A 22,835-nucleotide genomic window follows, 5' to 3' on the forward strand; every position below is an offset into this window, starting at 1 on the left:
ATGTTTGACTGTTTGCATCAGTTGAGTTGATAATATAATTTTCAGGCACGTCTACATGGTCAGTTAATTAAATATAAATTAATTCCCTGAAAAACCCACAACAATATTAAAATGCAGGTCCTTAACTTGCTGATTACAGAGTAGATGTAGAGGAAGTAAAATCATCTGGAAGCTGGAAACAGTGAATTTCTTTAATGTTCACAGTAAAAAAAAAAACATAATTTTTACCCTGCCCCCCCCCCCCCCCCCCCCCCCCCCAAAGAGAAGGCAAGAGGTATTGTTTTTGATTTGGTTTGTTTGTTTTTTTAACACTCTAGCAGCAAAACTATTGGTTGAATTCATACCAAATTAGGTTTTTAGAGTGCCAGTAACCCAGAATAGATGTCATTTCATTTTGGGAAAAATCGGTCAAAGTTTCAATTTATTAAATAATTTTTTTTCTCATTTACTTATAATGGACAAAATTTTAAATGTCTGTTGCAGCAAAACTATTAGTTGAATTCATACCAAATTTGGTTTGTAGATTGCCAGTGATCCAAAATAGATGTTATTACATTGAAGGAAAAGTAGGTCAAAGTTTCAATTTTTAATGAATTTTTTAATTCTTTATTCTTTTCCCGTTTACTTATATTGGGGAAAATTTCACATGTCTATAGCAGCAAAACTATTGGTTGAATTCATACCAAATTTGGGTTATAGATTGCCAGGGACCCAAAAGAGATGTCATTACATTTTGGGAAAAAATAGGTCAAAGTTTAAATTTTTTATGAATTTTTTAAATCTTTTTTTTCCCCTCCTATTTACTTCTAATGGGCAAAATTTCACATGCCAGTAGCAGCAAAACCATTGGTTGAATTCATACCAAACTGACTTTATAAATTACCAGTGACCCAGAGTACATGTGATTACATTTTGGGAAAAGTAGGTCAAGCTTTCAAATTATGAATTTTTAAAATATTTTTTTCTTCTCCCATTTACTTACAGTGGGCACATATATAGAGGCAATTGATATGTTGACATCAGCACATACATAGACATGATGACGTCAGCTGAATCGATGTCAAAATAAGCAACAATACATGTGAGGGGCGGGGTTTGTTGTGCCTGGAACCACTTGTTAGAGTTATTTCAGTAAAATGATCCATTCACAGGCAAAGAAAATGTAAAATCTGGACTTGAAAAGAACCACATGAAACATCAGGTTCTTCTAAATCAAAGACAAGTGATTCATTCAGGCTGAAAAAAAAACAAAACAATAAATACAGGAGTGGCAGAGGTCTGAAACACTTCCTTTGAGAGGTAAGTAATTTTATTTTAACCTTATTAAAAGAGAAGAGGTTTTTTTGTGTCGCTACATGACATAATATTATAGTTCAGAAGCTGAAGGGTTATTTTTTTGGTTATTTTTGCTGCAACAATAGCTGCATTTCAAGGCTTGAAATGAGTTCAGGATGGTCACGCTTTGGGTGTTTTCCTCTTTGATCTGGAGTGGTTTGATAGACCCCCGGAGGCCACACTTAGACTACCCATGTCGAGGTGGACTCCAGATTGACAGCTCCTTGGGTTTTACGAGGTGTTGTTGGACATGGAAATGAAAGCACCCTCGACTTCCAATGGCTGGTATTATACTTTATTTTCCCACCTTTTTGTTTTGTCATCTTCTCAGGAGTGGACAAAAAAAAACAAAAAAAAAACAAAAACTAAAATGCCCTGCACTGTTTTCTTTACACAATCAGAGAGGAAGGTGGTGAAAACAATTTTTTTCTCATTTCGTTTTGTTGATTCAGCAAAAGGGTATATTTTTCAGATCAAAGCAGATTTTTATTACAGTTGTCTGGAATCAGTAAAATTGCAAAAGTGGAGTGGAGAGAGAGCAAGATGATATCCAAACAAATGAGAAAAACAAATCATCAACACAGATTATGTTTTCTTGAGACTTTCATGAGATGCAGAAGGAAAAATACATTTTACTGCAGTTAATTTCACTTTCTATCGATTCTTTCCTCTCTGGCCTCTGTCTGCGTTATGGATGTAATGATAAGAAAATTTCATATCACGGTTATTGTGACCAAAATTTTCACGGTTATCATTATTATTGTGGTATTGTTGAAATTGTGCTCAAAATGTTCAAAAAGTACTTAAACACACACTGAAATAATGTAACCAAGTTGTGTTTAAAAAGAAAAATATAAATAAATAAAATAATTGGCACAATGTACGTTCTGTTGGCAGAAACATTCAAATATTAACCCTTAGTGGTCTGAGCCTATTTTGTCCGTTTTTCAGTACTTTTGATTTTGCCTTTATATATATATATATATATATATATATATATATATACATATATATATATATATATATATATATATATATATATATATATATATATATATATATATATATATATGTATGTATGTATGTATATGTATATGTATATATATATATATATATATATATGTATGTATAACAAATGTTTACTCTGCCCATGTTTGGAATCTTTTTTTTTTCAGCACAACTTCATCTATCCCATCTGCCTATTATTTTTTCACTTTAACCTACTATAAAAACATAAAAGGACAAAAAACACACAAAAAAGTAAAAAATCTGATTTGAAAAATGTATATACTTTATTGCATAAATAACACAAAGATGCTTAACGAACCTTTTCAAAGACTTTAAAAGTGAATATTGGTTCCAAATATGGGGTATATAAAATTAAAATTGTAATAAATTAAAACTATACTCAAATATTTGACATGAAATCATATCTTTACATAGGGTTTTTTCCCCCTAAAAGTGAGGTAATCAAACACGGTTATCATGATAATTAGAATTTAAACGGTAATACTAACCGTCTGCAATTTTAGTGCGGTTTATCGTTATATCAGTAATCGTTACTAGGGAAGTAACGATATGAAAATTTCATATCACGGTTATTGTGACCAAAATTATCACGGTTATCATTATTATTGCGGTATTATTGAAATTGTGCTCAAAATGTTCAAAAAGTACTAGTACACACACTGAAATAATTTAACCAAGTTGTATTTAAAAAACAAACAAACAAGTAAAATAAGTGGCACAATGCACTTTCTGTTGCAGAAACATTCAAATTTTAACCTTTAGGAGTCTGAGCCTATTTTGGCTGTTTTTCAGTCCTTTTGATTTTGCCTTTATATACTATATAAACAAATGTTTACTATACCCATGTTTGGTATCTTTTTTTTCAGCACAACTTCATCTATATCATCTGCCTATTATTTTTTCACTTTAACCTACTATATCAACATAAAAGGCCAGAAAACACACACAAAAAAATATAAAATCCTATTTCAAAAATGTATATACTTTATTGCATAAATAACACAGATGCTTAACGAACCTTTTCATAGACTTTAACAGTGAATATTGGTTCCAAATATTAGGCATAGAAAATCAAAATTGTAATAGATTAAAACTATGCTCAAATATTTGACATAAAAGCATATCTTTTTTCCCCCTAAAAGTGCTGTAATCAAACACGGTATCATGATAATTAGAATTTAAACAGTGATACTAACCATCTGCAATTTTACCACAGTTTATCGTTATATCGGTAATCATTACATCCCTAGTCTGCATACATACATGATGTATTTGCATGTACAAGTACACCTATCAACCTTTTCTTGTCTCTTTGATCACATCAATCTCCCGGCAGTTCACTCCAGTGACACATCACACACACACACAGCACACCCACCGCGTCCCCCTGACCCCTCTCATCCAATTCAGCTCAGTCAGACTCATTGTTAAGGGGACATATTGGAAAACCATTAGCTCTCATTATACTTTATAGCCACCCATTCTCCCTGCCCTGTCTTTTAATCACAATCCATTCCCTTGTGCATGTGTGTGTTTGTGTGGGTGTATGTATGTGTGCACCTCTGCTCAGAAGACAGTAATGAACCGCCTTCACTGAAATGCATTTGGGACACGACTAAGCCCCCCCACCCCTTCTTCTTTTTTTTTTTTTTTTTTATGGGGGAGTCAATAGCACAGGCGCCACCTTTTATGGCAGCCCATCCAAGCTGCAGCAATGTCGTGCATTTGTGAACCATGTCAGCCAAATGGGATCAAATGCAGTGCAGTACAAATAAAAAAAGATTGGACTGAATAGGGTATAGATTCTTTTTTTTTTTTTTTTTTTTTTTTTTTTATATGAACCCCCGCATAGAGATAGGAACTCTTATAGGAGCGCTTACGAGCATCAATTCAGTTCTCGTAACTCCAAATAACCAAGCGCTCATAAAGTGTTGAATATCCTGTTACTGCTCTGTATTGAATTGTGTCTCGGTTTGATCACCCATGACAGTGTGTGTATGTACAAGCGTGAGTTTCGCTGGCAGCACAGGAAAGGCCGTTTTTGACCATATGCTGTGTGACAGAAACACACATACACAACAAACGCAGAAACACTTCCTACACACACACACACACACACACACACACACACACACTTGTAATGAGTGGATTTAAATTCCGGTTGTTCTCTCCCGGCCAAGGCAACTGTCATCACTGTGCAGCAAAACTCCCATAATCCATCTGTGGCATGACAGCATCCTAACAGCTCCACTTCGGAGCAAGAAAACCTATTCTTTATGTCTCTCCATTTCTCAGTCTTTTCTCTTTTTTTCCTCCCCCTTCCTCTTCACATTTCCCCTCCAGACTGGTTTTTATTCTTCTCCCTTGTCTCTTTTCGTTCTTCCAATTACATTTTTTCTCACTTAATCTCCTTTTCTCCGGAAACTTTTATCAGGATTTGATTACAGTTGGGAAGCTTACTAGGAAGAAAAATGAATGATACTGTAGCTCAGATGTTATTGCTGACCATGATGATGATGATGATGATGATGATGATGGTAATGAAGATACTGAGAATGACTATTTTGCTGTTGATTACAATGATAACGATCAGCGTGACAATGGTGTTATTAATGACGGTTGTTATCACGGAGATGGTGATGGAGACAATAAAGGGTGGTGGTGACTGTGGCAGTGGGGTTTCTGAGCTGTTTCCACTGTTTTCACCTTGGCCCAGATGGAGAGAGACAGACGGAGGGGACAGACGCCAGCCGAAAGAGGGACACTCGCTCCTCCGCCGGACACCACAAGAGTGAGGACACCAGTGATAGCAGGGAGGACGAGGCAGCTGTGAGTGTTTATGTATTTATTTTTCTTTTCTTTTCTTTTCTTTTCTTTCTTTCTTTCTTTCTTTCTTTCTTTCTTTCTTTCTTTCTTTCTTTCTTTCTTTCTTTCTTTCTGTCTGTCTGTCTGTCTGTCTGTCTGTCTGTCTGTTTCTTTCTTTCTGTCTGTCTGTCTGTCTTTTTGTCTTTCTGTCTATATGTCTGTCTTTCTGTCTGTTTCTTTCTTTCTTTGTGTCTGTCTGTCTGTCTGTCTGTCTTTTTGTCTATCTATCTATCTATCTATCTATCTATCTATCTATCTATCTATCTATCTATCTATCTATCTATCTATCTATCTATCTATCTATCTATCTATCTATCTATCTATCTATCCATCTGTCCGTCTGTCTGTCTGTCTGTCTTTCCTTCTTTCTTTCTTTCTGTCTGTCTTTCTTTTTTCTTTCTTTCTTTCTTTCTTTCTTTCTGTCTGTTTGTTTGTTTGTTTGTTTCTTTCTTTCTGTCTGTCTGTCTTTTTGTCTTTCTGTCTGTCTGTTTCTTTCTTTCTTTCTTTCTTTCTGTCTGTCTTTTTGTCTGTCTGTCTTTTCTTTTGTCTATCTATCTGTCTGTCTGTCTGTCTGTCTTTCTTTCTTTCTTTCTTTCTTTCTTTCTTTCTGTCTGTCTTTCTTTTTTCTTTCTTTCTTTCTTTCTTTCTTTCTTTCTTTCTTTCTTTCTTTCTTTCTTTCTTTCTGTCTATCTGTCTGTCTTTCTTTTCGTCTATCTTTCTTTCATTCTTTCTGACACAGGAAACCACCCTTCATAACCTGATACAGATTAAGGCGTGGATGTAATTGGTCACTGTGGACACGCAGACATTAAAGAGATGGAATGTCATCTGTGATAAAATTTCATCATTTGGAAAATTTACTATTGACTTTCTGAAATGCATCCGCAGTTTAACCCACCCACTGTTCTGCATTTTAATCATGTTTCTAGCTCTGGGAGGCTACGGCTTAAAAAATATTGTGAATACATCATGCAATTTAACCTCCTCCTCAAGCATTTGTTTTGGTGACAGTTTTCCTGCTGAGAGATGTGAAATTAGAAGATGAACTCCAACAACAGAGCATTAGACTGAGTTTGACTTTATGCCAGATATTATTAGCACTTGATACGTGGCAACAGTAAACTACAAAGATACAGTATCATTTCGACACTGGGTGTATTTTGGGAAAAAGCGTTGAAAAAGGTACCGTTTCTTATTATTCATTTCACCTGTTGTGCTAGGACCTCCTGGGCATGTTAGATCCAGTTGTCAGTGGGAAAGCTTCTGTTTCTGTAGTTAAGAGGTCCAAAGGGCTATTATGATCAAAAACCCAAACTCTGAAAACATGAATGAGATAAATGGCTGCAATTACTTTAACAGCTTAGAAAGCAGCAGTGAAGAAGCTTTTCATTGACTTTATAGAGTTCTCTAAATCTGTACCACGCTCAATATGCAAATATTTACAATCGGATTTAAATGTCAGCTGAACGATACGCTCTCATTTTACAAGTGAAATATCAGGCTAATTTCTTTTCGGAAAAGGCTCTTGGAGTTAAATGCATTTTTCAACTAAGAAATATTAATTTTTTATAGACAACTACTTATTTCTGGTGTATGAGACAACAATTTTAAATCTCTAAAATGAGATTAAGCAACAAAGTTATTAGGAAAAAAGGACTGTATCATCTAGAGGACATGGCAGAAACACTATCCATGCACTGTAATCTCTCTATTTGTCTTTTAATGCATTTTACAGTATCTGTTTACTGAAATGCAGTAGTAAATCAGGAGCATTTTTTATACAGTGATTTCATTTGGTATTCAGGCAAACAATTTGTTATCAGTTCTCCTTCTCCCTCCTCCTCTTCCTCAACCTCACTTGACCTGGTTTCCCCCCCTGCACTTGTCACTCATGTTGACAGGCTGTCTACCTGAAATGAAATCCTGCCTCAGGCTCAGGTAACCAGAAAAACCACCTGAGGTGCTGCAGATTCTGGCCGTTCAGATAGGCAGTGTGTGTAATTAAATGGTCACTATGTGTTTGGTTATGCTGAAATGTTTGATATCTTAAAAGCTAAAATCACTGAGGAGCACAGAATCTCTCTCTCTCTCTCTCTCTCTCTCTCTCTCTCTCTCTCTCTCTCTCTCTCTCTCTCTCTCTATATATATATATATATATATATATATATATATATATATATATATTAATGAGATGTATCAGATTTTGTTGTAAGTATTTCAGTAATAAAAACCTTGTACTTCTCTGCCTGCTAGAGGAAATCATTACACTGGTCTATAAAGTCCCAGAGAAGCTGCTGTACGTGAAAGGAAAGACGATCTGTGTTTTTATTCTAGACAGTGTTTCTGTTCGATTTTGGTATGATTGTACCTAATTTTGCACTGAAATGATTTTATAACTTGCACCTTTTTTGCCCTTAATGTGATACCGCATATAACAAATAGTCACTCATACATTATGTAGTTTGTGCAATTTGTTTTGTTTCAATCTCTGTGCTTATTGTTATAATGATGTTTATGCCACTCTTTTGACCAGGTCACTCTGGGAAAAGATTTTAATCTCACTGAGGCTTTCGACTGATTAAACAAACAATATTATAATAGCAGGAAAAATTTGCCCATAAGTTATTGATAATGCAAAATTGTCACATGTATTGTATAAATTGTCTTGGTTAATTCTACAGAAGTTTTTAGCTCATTAGTTTTTACTCTTACACTTTCTTCTACATCTGGTTTGCTATTGTATGATTAGCCTGTCTATCTATCTATCTATCTATCTATCTATCTATCTATCTATCTATCTATCTATCTATCTATCTATCTATCTATCTATCTATCTATCTGTCTGTCTGTCTGTCTGTCTGTCTGTCTGTCTGTCTGTCTGTCTGTCTGTCTGTCTGTCTGTCTATCTATCTATCCTCTCTTTTTTTTCTCTCTCCTTCTTTTTCTTTCTTTCATATCTTATTCTTAAACTACAAAATGTTATTGTATTTTTAGATTGTAAGCCCCTTTTTATGTACTTGGTTGTAACTGTTCAGTCTGAACAAACTTTCTTATATCTGTGTTGTCTAATGGTTTTCTTCCAGGGCATTAGCACTTCATAATCTATGTGATGTTTTATTATGTTGGTCATTTGTCCAGGACAACAGATGGAAATTAGCTTTTCTGCCAAATCTGGTGCATGCATCCTGTTCTTTGCAACTAATGCCAGTGCACACTGTCCTGTGACTAAATAAATAAATACAAATACACCATAATAAAAAAAGAAGTATCTGTAGTATCAGTAGTAGTAGTGTAAGTAGCATTTCACTGGATGACTGTCACATTGATTTCAGATGCTGTATGGACAGAATGAAGAGTATCAGCGTTTTGCTGACAGTATGAAGTCCAACTTAACACCACGTTACCATCATACACATCAGACAGTTTGTACTTGGCCTCAAACAAGCCGTGGTTGCAGGAGTTTCCGACCTAAACATAGTTAAAGTTGAAATCCAAATTGCTGCAATATTGCAGTGCGGATGTCAACCAACCGAGCTAAGAGAACAAGACGATATATCTTATTCCATAAAATGCAGTCGTCTTCAGAATCGATTTAAGTGAAGGCTTTAGGAAATGTGCTCGAAGAGATAAGAGTCATGAAGGGAAGCCGGCAGGGGTTTTTCTGAACGGCCCTCCTCTAAACTCTAAACCTGCCTGATAGTGTTAAGGCTCCTCTTCTGTAACAGTCAAATGAAAAGCGGCTCTCAGGATGAGTCAGTCTTGCGCACTGAAGCTCAAATATTCAGCGGCTCTATAAGCATTCTGCTGAAGTGACAAAAATGTGTCAGGAAGTTTATGGTGTGCTCTTTATGAATTTTAACAGCATCACTTTGTCATTTGTTCCATAACTGACTAGTGATAGATTTGGTTTGCATCAAATAATGATCATTTAGATGAACTGTACTCATACTTGGATAGTAAACACACTCTAAATCACAACAATTATATTATAGGAGATAGAATTGGCGCACTACAGGCGGTGCTTATTTGGATTTACGGTGTGTAGAGTGTAAGACTCTGCTCCATTTATGGTTATCTATAACCGTGCTTTATTTGTAACAGGCACTATGATCTCCCCTTTGAAGTGTGTTTGTGTGTATATGTGCACATCACTACGGCACACGCTTAAGGCTTTTCGGTTACACTGCATCTTTCTTCATATATAATTTACGTGCACATTTACCAGCTCTTTGTTGCAACAAAGCTTGACCTCTGAGTGCATGTTTCTGGGCTGTATGTGTGTATGTGCGGCACATTGTTTCACCTTTCTCTGGAGTTTGCTGCTCATTCAGCACCGATATCCTGAGGAAATCTAGAAGCAACATAATTGACACCTTCGGTCGATGTGAGGCTGAACCAGCGAGAACACGTTCTCCGCTTAGAAAATGTCAGTGCCAAAGGTCAAAGCTGTAGACCATGTTTTTAGGCCTTATAGACAAAGCTAAGTTCAACCCCAGATGTGTGTGCACATCTGAGAAAGAATGTGAGTCGAGAAAGAGAGGAATGTTTTGGTGTGTTAAATGTGCTCTAATATGGGTCAGGGGGACAGAGGCTCTTCTCCTTTGTCTGCCTCTTCTGTTAAGCTCCTCTAATGTTTTCTGCAGTACTAATAGCTCACTAAAGCTGCCATTTTAGAAATTTCAAACAATGAAACCAAAATGGCACGGATGAAAACAAACTAGAAAAACCCCAAGGCTGTGTGCACTCAACATTAATAGAAAGCCTGAAAGAAAATGGAATGACCTTATTGCAAATGGGCAGCATTTGGCACAAACTCTCTGTTTTGGGGGCTTATAGCAGGATCACACAGTGGCTGTCACGCACATACACAGAGACAGAAATATTGCTGCATCACTTACAGCTTAAACTGATTTAATGAGGACTTTTGGAAGGCCCGCAGCACATATTAAATCTCTAAATGACACTGTCTTTACTTGTACACGTCTCTCTTTCTGTCACCCTCTGCCTCCTGGCTCTTTGCTAAGTGAAAGATAGAGTTAAGGAGCATCCGTAGTGTTGCTAAAGGTGGGGAGGTGGATGTGTATTTCTGATAAAAGCCTTGTGAATGTGTCCTGTGCTCCATCTGTTTGTTGTCAGATGGATAGTGTAAGGGGTGGCAGCAGAGAGGAAACACACAGGGAGTGTTAATCACCGCACATTAGATGGATGGAGAAAAAATAAGTCGAGTCTGAAGGAGAGGACAGATAAATGGGGGGGGGACAAGGGTTGATAGAAGGAAATGAGAGAAAATTAGAAAAAAAGATAGGTGAGAAGATGAGGAACAGGAACTTCTGTGGAGGAAGTAATTATGTTCCTCTTTGCTTCTGTGAAAGGCTGAGCAGCAAATGTTTGGCTCTGCACCTTTTTTTTCTTTTTCCTTAAAATCAGTAAAATTGCAGTTTAAAGACCCGACAGTGTGTGTCAGAGCTGGCAATTACAGGAATCCATTTAGGCTGATTTATCTTTGTTTGAAAGACATAAAATATCATTCCTGCCACCTGCTTTTTCTGGATGAAACCTGCAGTAGAATAACACTGTAACAAAGTAAAATGCCTAGCTGTGTGTCCATGTTTTTGTCAGATCAGCCTCCCGGGGGTTAACTCTTTGTTGTTGTCCTTTAGCTACACCAGGGGGCATGTGGGCTGTTATATGCTTGTGTGTGTTGTTAATACAGATGAGATTTGGAGTCCACCCTCCTCTTCCCTGTTAGTTGCAGATTGCTTTTGTGAGTCCGCTCCGTCATCGTGCATACCTGATGAGATGCAAAACAATGAAGGCGAAAGAGGAAAATATAGTGCATCAGTGGAGGAAAAAGGCTGAAGAACAGAAAGAAACAGAACAGAACAACCAGCTGGATGAAGCTGTGAAGAATCCACAGTAGTAAATGATACATGACAGAATAAATGTGTCAAATGTGTGTTTAGCTGTCAGTCGCTAGATAGACAGGCTGGGATGAAACAAACAGTAGTTATCAGCCGCATGCACACATTTGTGAGTGTGTTGTGTTATTCTGTACATCATAATACTATTGTAGAAAAAAACTGCAGAGCCATGTTATTGATTATAAGGTGACACACTGACATATTGATGCAGCAACTGTCTACGACAGCAGCACATAATGCCCAAAGTGTTCTTGGATTATGTGTGGAGGAAGATATTTCCAACAAAGGGATTGATCTTGATTGTGTCGAAGGGGATTTAACAACTTTAAGTAAGAAAGGAGCCGAGGCACAGCAGTAGCAACAAAAGCCACACATGCTTTTTGGGGATTTGATCGAGGGAACAATGATTATCATTAGGTCATGTGTTCTCTTTGTGGAACTCAGAACAACAGATCGATATGACGAGAGAAAAGACAATTTTCTACATTTCATATGAGTAACTTGCAGCACAAAAAACACCACCAATCAAACACGGGGTAAGGATAAGTCATGATTTTTATATATTCAAATAGGCAGTGAGTTCTAAAAACTCAATTAGTTCATGCAGCTGTCATGCTGTCTTAATTATATTTTCCTTGGTTTTCATTGGTGGCTGGCAGCAGTGGCCATCCAGCAAACCAGGACAAATCCCACTGGGCCAATGTATGTGTGGGTGTTTTTTCCTTTTTTTTTTCTTTTTACCACTGCCTCAGTGTGTCTGTCCTTCAGGGTGAATCTGAGAACATTCTCCATATATCTCAGTCATATATGGGCTCACTCACAACCACAGCCAAGTTAAATCTAATATCTAACATTCTAGGTCACAGGTGTCAAACATGTGGCCCGGGGGGCAAATCCAGCCTGCCAAAGGGTCCAGTCTGGCCCCTGGGATGAATTTGTGAAATGCAAAAATAATACTAAAATATGAACAATCCTTTTAGTTCAGGTTCCACATTCAGACCAATTTAATCTCAAGTGGGCAGGGCCAGTAAAATACTATCATAATAACATATAAATAATGACAACTCCAAATTTTTCTCATTGTAAATGTAAATATTTTCATGTATTTACACTAAAACAAAGTATAATTTCGCAAAAAATGTGAATAACCTGAAATGTCTTAAGAGAAGTAAGTACAATTTTAACAATATTCTGCCTGTTATTCAATGTTTTGTGTATTTGTAGATCCACTGTGGTCATTTACAGTTATAATGTGTAAATGAAACTGAGGCAGAATATTGTTAAAATTACAGATTTTTTTCAGTTTGTTCATGTTATTTACATCTTTTGAAAGGATAGTTTGTAGATGTAAACCTTTTAAGAATATAAATTCACTTTTTTCGCTCTAAAACAGAGAAAAGTTTGGAGTTGACATTATTTATATATTATTATGTTATTATTTTACTGGTTCAGCCCACTTCAGATCTAATTTAGTTGAATCTGGCCCATGAACTAAAATGAGTTTGACACCCCTCTTCCAGGCTAATGCAAAATAGCGTGGGGTCATTTTCTCTAGATTTCCAACTGTTTTTTTTTTTTGGCATTTTCATCATTTCATTCATTTATTTGTTTATTTCGAGCAATTACAGAATACATGCAAGTTAAAAAAAATTCCAAAATCATTCATTTACACTCAAAAAGGAGTGGGAAGAAGAAAAACATATTCTCATCATCAGATAACTTAACATATTAATGTTTTAGATACTCACCCGTCCTTAGATTTCAAGCCAGAACAATGAACAAAATAGGCCTATACCAAATTAAAATAAACTCATTCAACAATATTTACATCATATAATCAAAATGTGTGTGAAAAATAGAAACAAAGTACATTCCTGGTGGTGTTAACACTAGTAACAGTTAACCATCAGCTTACATTATAATAATTACATACCAACAATGGTAAGAATAAAACTACAATACCACAAATGGTAACGAGCAGCATTTACCAGCAATGATAAGAATGATACCAGACAATACATGACTTCAGAGTTAATGTATGTAAGACAATAACCCTACTCTGAATACCACAGATCACTAAGTTTAGTCTTCAGGCTGCAGGCAGTCGATCACTGTCCAGCGTTGGCTTATTCAGCTCATTACATCTCCATTTAGCCCCCTCTTGCTCTTCTCCTGAATTCGCTATAAAGCTGTGCCCACTGACATATTTTTCTTTGTCTGTTATCAGACAAGAGAATGGGTATGAAATATTAATTTAATCGCTGCATAAAGGCAACACATTAACCAGCAATCACTTCTAAGCCATTTCCAAAATGCTGTACTGGAGTGATAAAAATCTCCATTTTACAACTGCGATTTTATCAGACAAAATCACATCGGTATGAATATGCACAAATAAATATATCTATAGTGCATAAACTTTAGTTGAAATAGTTGTAGTATATAGTTCAGTATCATTTTAAAGCCATATGACTTATGCCTAACGAACGTATTTATTATTAGCTGTAAGATTCTAACATCTTTTAATGATCCCAGATGAGACAGAGGTCAATGACCGTTATGCTTCCGTATGTCAAGTGACCTATATTATACACCTTGATGCATTCAGACACACATACATACATGCTTCTGCACACTCACAGGCCAGCTGCTGTCAGTGCACTGTCCTAGACATTAGTAAGACAGTGGGGTGTAAAAGGCCAGTTAGACAAGGTAAAGCCCCGCAAATGAGGTCATGGTGATCAGAGGCAAGCAAGAGGAGATGAGCACAAGGAGATATTTCACAGGAGGGTTGGGGAAAAAGGGTTGCACCATTGTCTTTCACTTGACGGAGATTTTAATCATCGTGGCAATTTTACAGCAGCTCATAAACTGCAGCAGCCAGGCCTCATTGTTAACCTCCAATTGCTTTCAGGGCTGTAAATATGGCTGCCTCACATCGTTCTGGCCTTGCCGATAGTTTATGGGGGATGGGATGGAGCTGGCACTGCCGCTGGGAGGCTTGCCTGAGAATGATGAGGAGCCGAGAGCCTGGACTGGCCAGTAAATAAACACATGGCAAAGACTCAACCCACTCAACTGCAATAGGCTACATGTAATCTGTAAATAAACCCAAACACAGGGATTAGCATCTCTGTGCTGCTGCTCAATTTGACATCGAGGTTTGACCGCATGGATCAGTGACACATGATTAATTTTTCCAGGTACCTACTACATTCATTTAGTATTTCAGACATTGTCATGGATTGAAGAGCAGAGTCGATGAGTCAGTGATTCATGGTTGTGAGTCCTGGGGATGAGTCAGTGTCCTCATCTGTGACATTTGGTTGACAGAGTTCATTCTTGCTAGCTGATTGGATCTGCACTCAGCCAAGTGGAAATGAATCTCTCTTGAGACCGTTGGTACGTCAGCCCCATTGACCCATGTCAACACCTCACCCCAGAATGTTTTGAGCCACTTTTCTCAAGGGTGTCATCACCTCTATTGAAGAACTTTAATGATTTTTTTGTCTTTAATTAAGGACTCCACCACCAAGTCAGAAAATCTCTGAAGCAAAGTAAAAAAAAAAAACTACAGGTTGACAGTTGAGGTTTGAGGAAAGTGCTATTATGGTGGATTTCTTTCAGCTGATAACAAAGCATGGCAGCAAACTGAGAGAAGAGACTCATAACTTTAAGATAATGGTAGGTCACTGCCTCCTTCAGGCACTTAGGACAACAGAGGAAGGCTATGGGAAAGAAGATGACACAGTGGCAAACACTAATAGTGCTAACATATGAACATTTCCTCTGAAACTCTTATCTGAAGTGATGCAATCACACAAGCTGTTGAACAGGGACGTTCTAGACACACTGTATGGTTGATAAAATACTTAAGGTGTATTTCTTTGTTGGTACCACTTTCCATTAAGACTACCCTCATGAAGTATTTATAAATGGTTTATGATTAAGTGAATAGGTAGGTTGTAAATACATCAGAAGTCATTAATAAACTATTATAAAGAAGTTGTACAGTATTTATACAGACTCATTATTCGACAGCATCAAGATACTGCTGCACTACTTTATCTGCTCTGTTAGATCTCAGATTATGTTTTTAACGAGTTATGATTGTTAAAGTAGTGAAACGGGAGCCTTATTGTAAAGTCCATTCATCTCCTGCAGAATATCTACAATCGCAGAAAAAATTAGTAAAACCACCCATTGTTTTCTTCAGTTTCTTGTTCATTTTAATGCCTGGTACAACTAAAGGTACATTTGTTTGGACAAATATAATGATAACAACAAAAATGGCTCACTAGAGTTTAATTTCAGACCTGATATCTGGCCATTTTCCATGGTTTTCTTGATAATAACCAAAATCACTTAAGTTCTTACATCAATATCTATGGCATTGTACTGACAAAAACAGTGCTTTTAGGCGTTCCGTGTTTAATTTTCTCTGTTTTAGTCACATGACACATACAGGAGTTAGTACTTGATTGCATAACCATTGTTTCTGATGACTTTTGATGGTCTGATAATTTTTTCTGTGACTTTATGTCCAGATAGTGGGGAGAAAAGTCCAGCCCTCCATCTGCTTGAACAGATGAGAGCTGTATCCTTTAACGCAGGGATGTCAGGGCTTTTTTTTGCTTGAATTAAGCAAAAAAATCTGCCAATGGAACAAGCGAAAATTATCTTGGTAAAATTTCTTGAAATAAGATTTTCAAGATCTATTGTCTAAAAATAAGTTCTTATATCTCACTGAAAAGTTACTCTTTAGGTGGTTATGTCTTATTTTAAGTGTGATGAGATATTTTGACGAGAAATAAGAAAATACATGTTAAGATTTAGATTTTTTCCAGTGCATGTTGCCAGTTCATCACAGGGCTGGTAACATCCAAAATATTGTTAACATTTTTGAGTTTGGGACTAAAATGAGTTTGACACCTGTGACTGTTAATATCTTTAGTGTAATTTTTTTCATCATCCTTTCATCCTGCGGGCCAGACCGGAACCTTTGGCGGGCCGTTTTTTGCCTGTGTGCCTTATGTTTGACACCCCAGGTTTAGCGTGTCCTGGGCCTCCACTTGATTTGACTTGTTCAAAACATGACGTACAGGTGACAGCCATTAGATATCCCAACCTGATAGTTCTTATTATAAAGTGAAACCTTTTGAGTGTATGCTGATGGTGGCTTATTCTTAGCAACCAATTAATGCATATCAGATGAAGCAGACTGGTTATAAATGTTCATTGATGGGGAAGACATAGGAAGCGTGGTGACAAAAGCGGAGGTGTTAAAGTAAAGCTAAATGTAGACACATGAACAGCTTATTAGTGATTCATAAAGTGTTTACGACGTAATTAGAATCAGTAATTATTGACACTTTACTTAAATATTAAAGTTTTTTTTCCACTGCAGGAGCTGAAATCAGGGGGAAACAATGCTAGAAATTGATGATACCTGCCTTTCTTCTAGATAACCTGGTGCTGTTTCCCCCCACCGTGGAGAAGACAAGCCAGTTTTCCACGCTTCATTGTCCACATAGTACAGCAGTAGAGTCACATATAAGAAAATCTTACCAGCAATGGGTAATTACAGCTGTCAATCACATATTTAACCCCTTACCTGCCTGAAATCACCTGTGATTTCCCAAACTGTGCATTACAGGGTAGATTTTGTGCAGCCTGAGAATAGTCCATAGAAGTGGGTAGAAGGCTGTTTTCTCTCAGACCTCTTATATTACAACGCACTGAAAGGCAATTATAGGTTTTCCACCCAATAATGCTCAAAGTTTTCAACTCTAGGATATTTGCAGTTAGTGATAATTAAACCGTGCACATTACACTTAATTTCACCTCCGATTATTCAGTTGAGGTACAAAGCTCAGATAACTGGCTATAACCCTACAAACAGTTAAATCTCCTCTGTCATTTTTCAAGCTCGGAGGTGTTGACAGCTCCCATTATATGAGGCTATTTGAGGATTCAGCCCGGAATTGTTTTTCCTCTGGGCGCCTCAGTGCTTTCACTCATTCTCTCTATCACCTCTCAGGCATTTGTCAGCCTGGTGTTGGTTCACAGAGGCTGCAGATCCAAGCCGTACAATAAACATCCAGGCAGGGCTCCAGTGTTCAGGTCTGCACTGTCTTCACACTGTGATACCCAGGACAGAACAGCTCTGTACACATATACCATATACACTGTACATGCACCATCAGGCATGCAGACACACTGTACAAACGGAGAAAACAACAGTGCGCATACACCTACGTGGTGACCTTTTATTTTTCCTCTTGAGTATTAAGCTTATTACAATCCTTCGCATTCAACACAGGACAGAAAAATACACCACCTTCTCTCCTTTTCTGCACCCTGTTGAAGATTTCTGCTCTAAATAGACTCATTCTATTTACTTCCACCCTCGCCTTGTGCAGCAGTGATCTGTGTTGAGCACTTACCAGCAGGTAGTGCACGGTTATTGGTTAGTTCCATGCTGAGGCAACGATGGGTGAAGGTCACTAGGTTATAAAACATGACATTGGACAACATGGGGGTTATTTTCAATTAAACCTGTATGATGCCTGCTGTGAGTCGTCAAGGTGTGAAGTCAATGGGTTCATGGCTGCAAGTTCAGTCTCCTGACATGAGAGTTAACGGAATTATACTGCTGGTGATTATTTGTTATTATGGCAGTTAGGTTGTTGGTCTCTGTTTTCCTCACCATCTAATTCAGGGGTGTCAAACTCATTTTGGTTCAGGGGCCACATTCAACTAAATTTGATCTGAAGAGAGCCAGACCAGTAAAATTTATATATTATTATGTTATTATATGTCAACTCCAAACTTTTCTCTATGTTTTAGACTGAAAAAAGTAAATTTACATCATGAAAAGGTTCACATCTACAAACTATCCTTTCAAAAGATGTGAATTACATGAACAAACTGGAAAAAAAAGTGTAATTTTAACAATATTTTGCCTCAGTTTTTCATTTAAACATGTACATTATAACTTACAGATCACAGTGGATCTACAAATACACAAAACATTTAGTAACAGGCAGAATATTGTTGAAATTGTACTTACTTCTCTTAAAACATTTCAGGTTGTTCATACTTTTTCAGGTTGTCCATATTTTTGGTAAAATTAATCTTTGTTTTAGTGTAAATACATGAAAAATATTTACATTTACAAAGAGAACAATTTGGAGTTGTCATTATTTCTATGTTATTATGATCGTATTTTACTGGTCTGACCAACTTTAGATCATATTGGTCTGAATGTGGAACCTGAACTAAAAGGATTGTTAATATCTTCGTGTAATTTTTGCATTTCACAAATTCATCCCAAGGGCCGGACTGGACCCTTTGGCGGGCCAGATTTGGCCCCCGGGCCGCATGTTTGACACCCCTGATCTAATTCCTTGACCTGCTGCTCTTATAAATTACTTTTTTGAGAATGTATAATGTTCTGAGTCAACTGAGTCATGTGCTAACAGATCCTTTCACATCTTATCTCATTATGAAGTGGATGACAGGTTGAACAATTAACTGATTGATTAAATATGTATGTGACTTTCCTGTGTGACATAAAGGTGCAACATGTTTCTTAATAAACCTTCTAATATTATATTACATGAATACTTTATGAATTCTTTTGACATTAGCAGAGTGAGACTGGTGTCATATAGAGTTCTGACCCCATGGAAATCTGACCCCAGTGTCACTTATCTATATACAGGATTATTAGAAAAGAATGAACCGATTTCATTACACAATATTTTAATAAGGAAAAGCAAAAGAAAACTCCAGCCAAGTCACAAGTATTCTACTCACAATCAAGTTTTATTTCCTGTCATACAAGTGTTCAGTGTGGCCACCACCTGCAGCACGGACAACATCAACGCAATAAGAGGATTCCTCCCAGACATGTACAGTATCAGCATATCACGATCCACTGAGTTGATCGCTGTTGTTATTCAATGTTTAAGGTCATCGAGATTAGTGAGTAGCGGTGGAGCATAAACTTAGAAAACTCCTCTTTCAAATGGTCACTGACTCATTCCATGACGGTGCTTGAGAACTGAAACAATGCGTCATGAAATTGGTTCATTCTTTTTGAATAACCCTGTAGAATTTTGTCCCATGGGTCAGTTTTCCAAACTAGAAAATTGACCCATCCCATAAGATTTTGACCCTTTGTATGAATTTGTTCTGTATGTTAATAAAAATGTTCTAATACATTTCTATGTCATAATAAGCTTAAATATATGTGTATAATTTGACATTTTCACCAGAAACGGCTAAATTAATTCATATAGTCATTGAAGTAAATAATCTATGCTCATTTTAGAGTTTCTGGACATCATAGACACAAAATCTACCCTAAATTATGAAAAAAAGGTTTTATGTAATTATTTTCAAATATATATGTTAGTTTAGTAATACTAGCGGCATTGTATCTGTGGTGCCATTGTACGATAGCATGACGCCCTCCTGTGGTGCAACAGCAGCATTGCACCCAAACGCCCTCCCGTACTGCAACATTGATCGGTCGGACGTACACCGGATGGACATGAAACGTGCATTATAGTAGGATTTGTAACAAAAACTATGTAACACTGAATGGGTGAAAACAGATTACAGTAAAGATTATGGAATTTCAATCAATAACAGTTTTTTTAGTAAATAACAGGTGTTAATCACAGATTCACCAACATATTTGTAATGTCGTGTGCTTGTACATTTGTGCAATGCATGTTTTGTGCTTTTCATAACATGTTTTTAGTTTATATATAGCTTAAATACCTTTTTTTTTTTTTTTTTTTTTTTACAGATTTGGTGGTTTACTGGGAGTGGTTCACTTTTCCATAAGGGGGGGGTCAGAATTCTATAATAGAAAACTGACCCAAGGGTCACTTTTCCATGGGAGTCACTTTTCTATCTGACACCAGTCTTCTGCACTCGTGTGAGATTTACAGAGTTAACAATGTACAGCTATTAAGTCAGTATCTGCAGTGTTCCACAGGAAGAACAAGGTTATTGATAAAGCAAGATAATGGTCCACGGCCTTGGATGAAGAAATGCCTCAATCCCCAGAGACAGACTTCTGTATGTGGTTTATGTTTTAAGTGCGTTTAAAGACCTGCATCATAGGAAATAGCCTTGCACAAATCATCAGAGTAAAAGTATGTGCTCCAGATTTTATACATCTGTAGGCGTTCCACATTAAACCAGCCAGAGCTGCTCCTGTTGCCTCTTGATAAAAGGAAACAAAAAAGACAAAAAAAAAAAAAAAAAACTGCACACCTCACCCTACTCCATAAAGGCTCTCTAAGAAGCTGTTAACAATAGACACAACGCAGGGATTAGAACAGAAAAATGCTGAACAATAAAAACAAAGCATCCTCTGTCTCTCCCGTTGTCATTCTTGCCAAATCTTCTACTGCTCATGTGTTTACAGCACTTGACGACAGATAAGGGAAGACTTGGCAGAAGAAGCGCACTATGGGTAGATGGATAGATGGTTGGATAGATGTAGTTTAGTGATGTGAGTAATTGAATTGGAAATGAAATTTCTTGGTGTGGGCATGCTGCGTTTTTATTGGTCTTTTTATTTGTAGGAAGAGGTAGAGAACATTCATTTGCATTCCCACAGGAACATTTCCTCCTTTCATCACTATTCCCTGTTTGCCAGAGTTAGTTAGAGTCATATCTCTCAAGACTTGGAGGGAATGTAATGTTTTGCTTCAGTTTTCAGCTTTCCTCTCAGGGTGTTTGGGTTGTTCTATAGGTGCCAGCTTTTAAGTGTCGCCTTTTTTTAAATAGTCTGCACTCTTTCATCTGAAAGTGGCCTCAAAACATCAGCCAGTAAGTGAAACGATGCGTCGGATGTAATGGTGATTGAGCATAATGTTGAGAGCTACAGAGAATGCAACACTGATAAAAATAAGGACACTTTTGCAGATTTACATTTGTGTAGATCAGTGTTTCTCAAACTGTGGGGCGGGCCCCCCAGGGGGTGCATGAAGGCTTGCCAGGGTGGGCATGGGATCACTCCTGGGTGTTTTTTCTCCCTTCAGGTTAGAACATGTAGCAGATGGAACTAATGTTTTAGCGTTGGAGCACCCTGGACTCATTTTAGGGATGTACAACAAACAAACTACCCACTGCCATGGTGATCTGTCACTAGACTAGACAAAGGGCGAGATCTACTATGATCCCAATTTGCATGTACTAATTTGCATGTTCTCCCCGTGTCTGCGTGGGTTCTCTCCGGGTACTCTGGCTTCCTCCCACCATCCAAACACATGCACTGATAGGTTAATGGGTTAATCTAAATTACCCATAGGTGTGAATGTGAGAGTGATTGTTTGTCTCTATATGTCAGTCCTGCGATGAACTGGTGAAATATCCAGGGTGTACCCCGCCTTCGCCCGTAAGTAGCTGGGATAGGCTCCAAGCGACCTCTGTGACCCTAGTGAGGATAAAGCGGGTTCAGATAATGAATGAATGAATAATTTGTATGCGCAATCTAGAATTTTGCATGTGGGGCTGAGCCGCGGTTTGGGATGATTTACCAAGATTGCTTGCGTAAATGACAATGTGCAAAGTCTTGGAGACCGCCCTATTTAAATGAGGATTTTGCGTGTACTACTAGTTGTCATCATGGAGACAATACGCTGGAAAAACTGCTCTGGGATATGCCAGCACTAATGGTAACAGTGACTGGAATGATCCAGATCCACTGAAATGTAACGTTGCAGGAGTTTTGTCATAGAAGGTATTGCATGACTCATTCATTCATTAATTTTTCATTTTAGAGGTGGTGGTGGGGGGGGGGCGTGGGGGTTGTTGGAATGAATGGCTGTCAGGCGCACATCATTTTGTCACACTGTAGCCTAATGTCGGTGCGTATTTTTAATCACAATCATCAGATCAAGTGGAAAAGAGTCCTGTAAAGTGTGTGTGGGGGGGCATATGTCGCAATTATTTTTTCTTCCGTTATTCCAAAAATATTCACATGAGAGTGAAAAACGCATTCTCTGTGTCTTGTTTCATCGCTTTGATGTCTCCTTCTTGCAACAATAACCACCTCCATGTGTGCGCAATTACACATCCAACCCGTTTGCACCTCCCTTTGAGATGTGTTAAATATAGATGCTGTTTCTATGAGCAAACCTGCTTTCAGGTTTGATAACTCACTTTGCGTGTGCTAAATTTATATATTTACATTTTCTCTTCCCAGAACATGCAGACGCGCTATTTTGCACCTTTGAAAGACACAACCCTTAATGTGCACTGTTAGTAAATCAGTTTGTACATTTTGCAATGAGCTTGCACATGTTTTTATACACGTAAACCTTTAGTAGATCTGGCCCAAAGAGCTTAGGTTTGGAGAATGGACAGGGATGTGACTGGAAAAGAAAACTGCTATGTTTCTGTTTTTGCACAGTTTGTACAGTTTACACTTGTGTTCTAATGTTCTGAGATGTGCAGTGTAAACGGGCTCATTGCAGCCACTGATATTGTTCAAATGTTCATCTTTGGTACCAAAATTTGTTTGTTGTTCTTAAAAAAGTAACTTTATTGCACATTTCCTATTTTTATTTGGAAAAATATTGTCTCAGGGTGCAGTCTTGTTGAGTTTATTTGTACTATTCAAGCCAAAATCTAAGTTATTTTTAATTTGAACAATAA

At 37.3% G+C, this 22,835-nt stretch overlaps 1 protein-coding gene across 1 annotated transcript in view; it reads left to right on the forward strand.

Annotated features, from left to right (window-relative positions):
- Positions 1-22,835, forward strand: part of b4galnt4a (beta-1,4-N-acetyl-galactosaminyl transferase 4a) — a 208,197-nt gene that overhangs the window by 67,810 nt on the left and 117,552 nt on the right. The window contains exon 2 of the mRNA XM_030136564.1: positions 5,081-5,193. Within this exon, the coding sequence (XP_029992424.1) occupies positions 5,081-5,193 (113 nt within the window). The remainder of the gene's footprint in view (positions 1-5,080; positions 5,194-22,835) is intronic.

The sequence above is a fragment of the Sphaeramia orbicularis genome, chromosome 6 (assembly GCF_902148855.1).
Source record: "Sphaeramia orbicularis chromosome 6, fSphaOr1.1, whole genome shotgun sequence".
Taxonomy (NCBI): Eukaryota; Metazoa; Chordata; class Actinopteri; order Kurtiformes; family Apogonidae; genus Sphaeramia; species Sphaeramia orbicularis.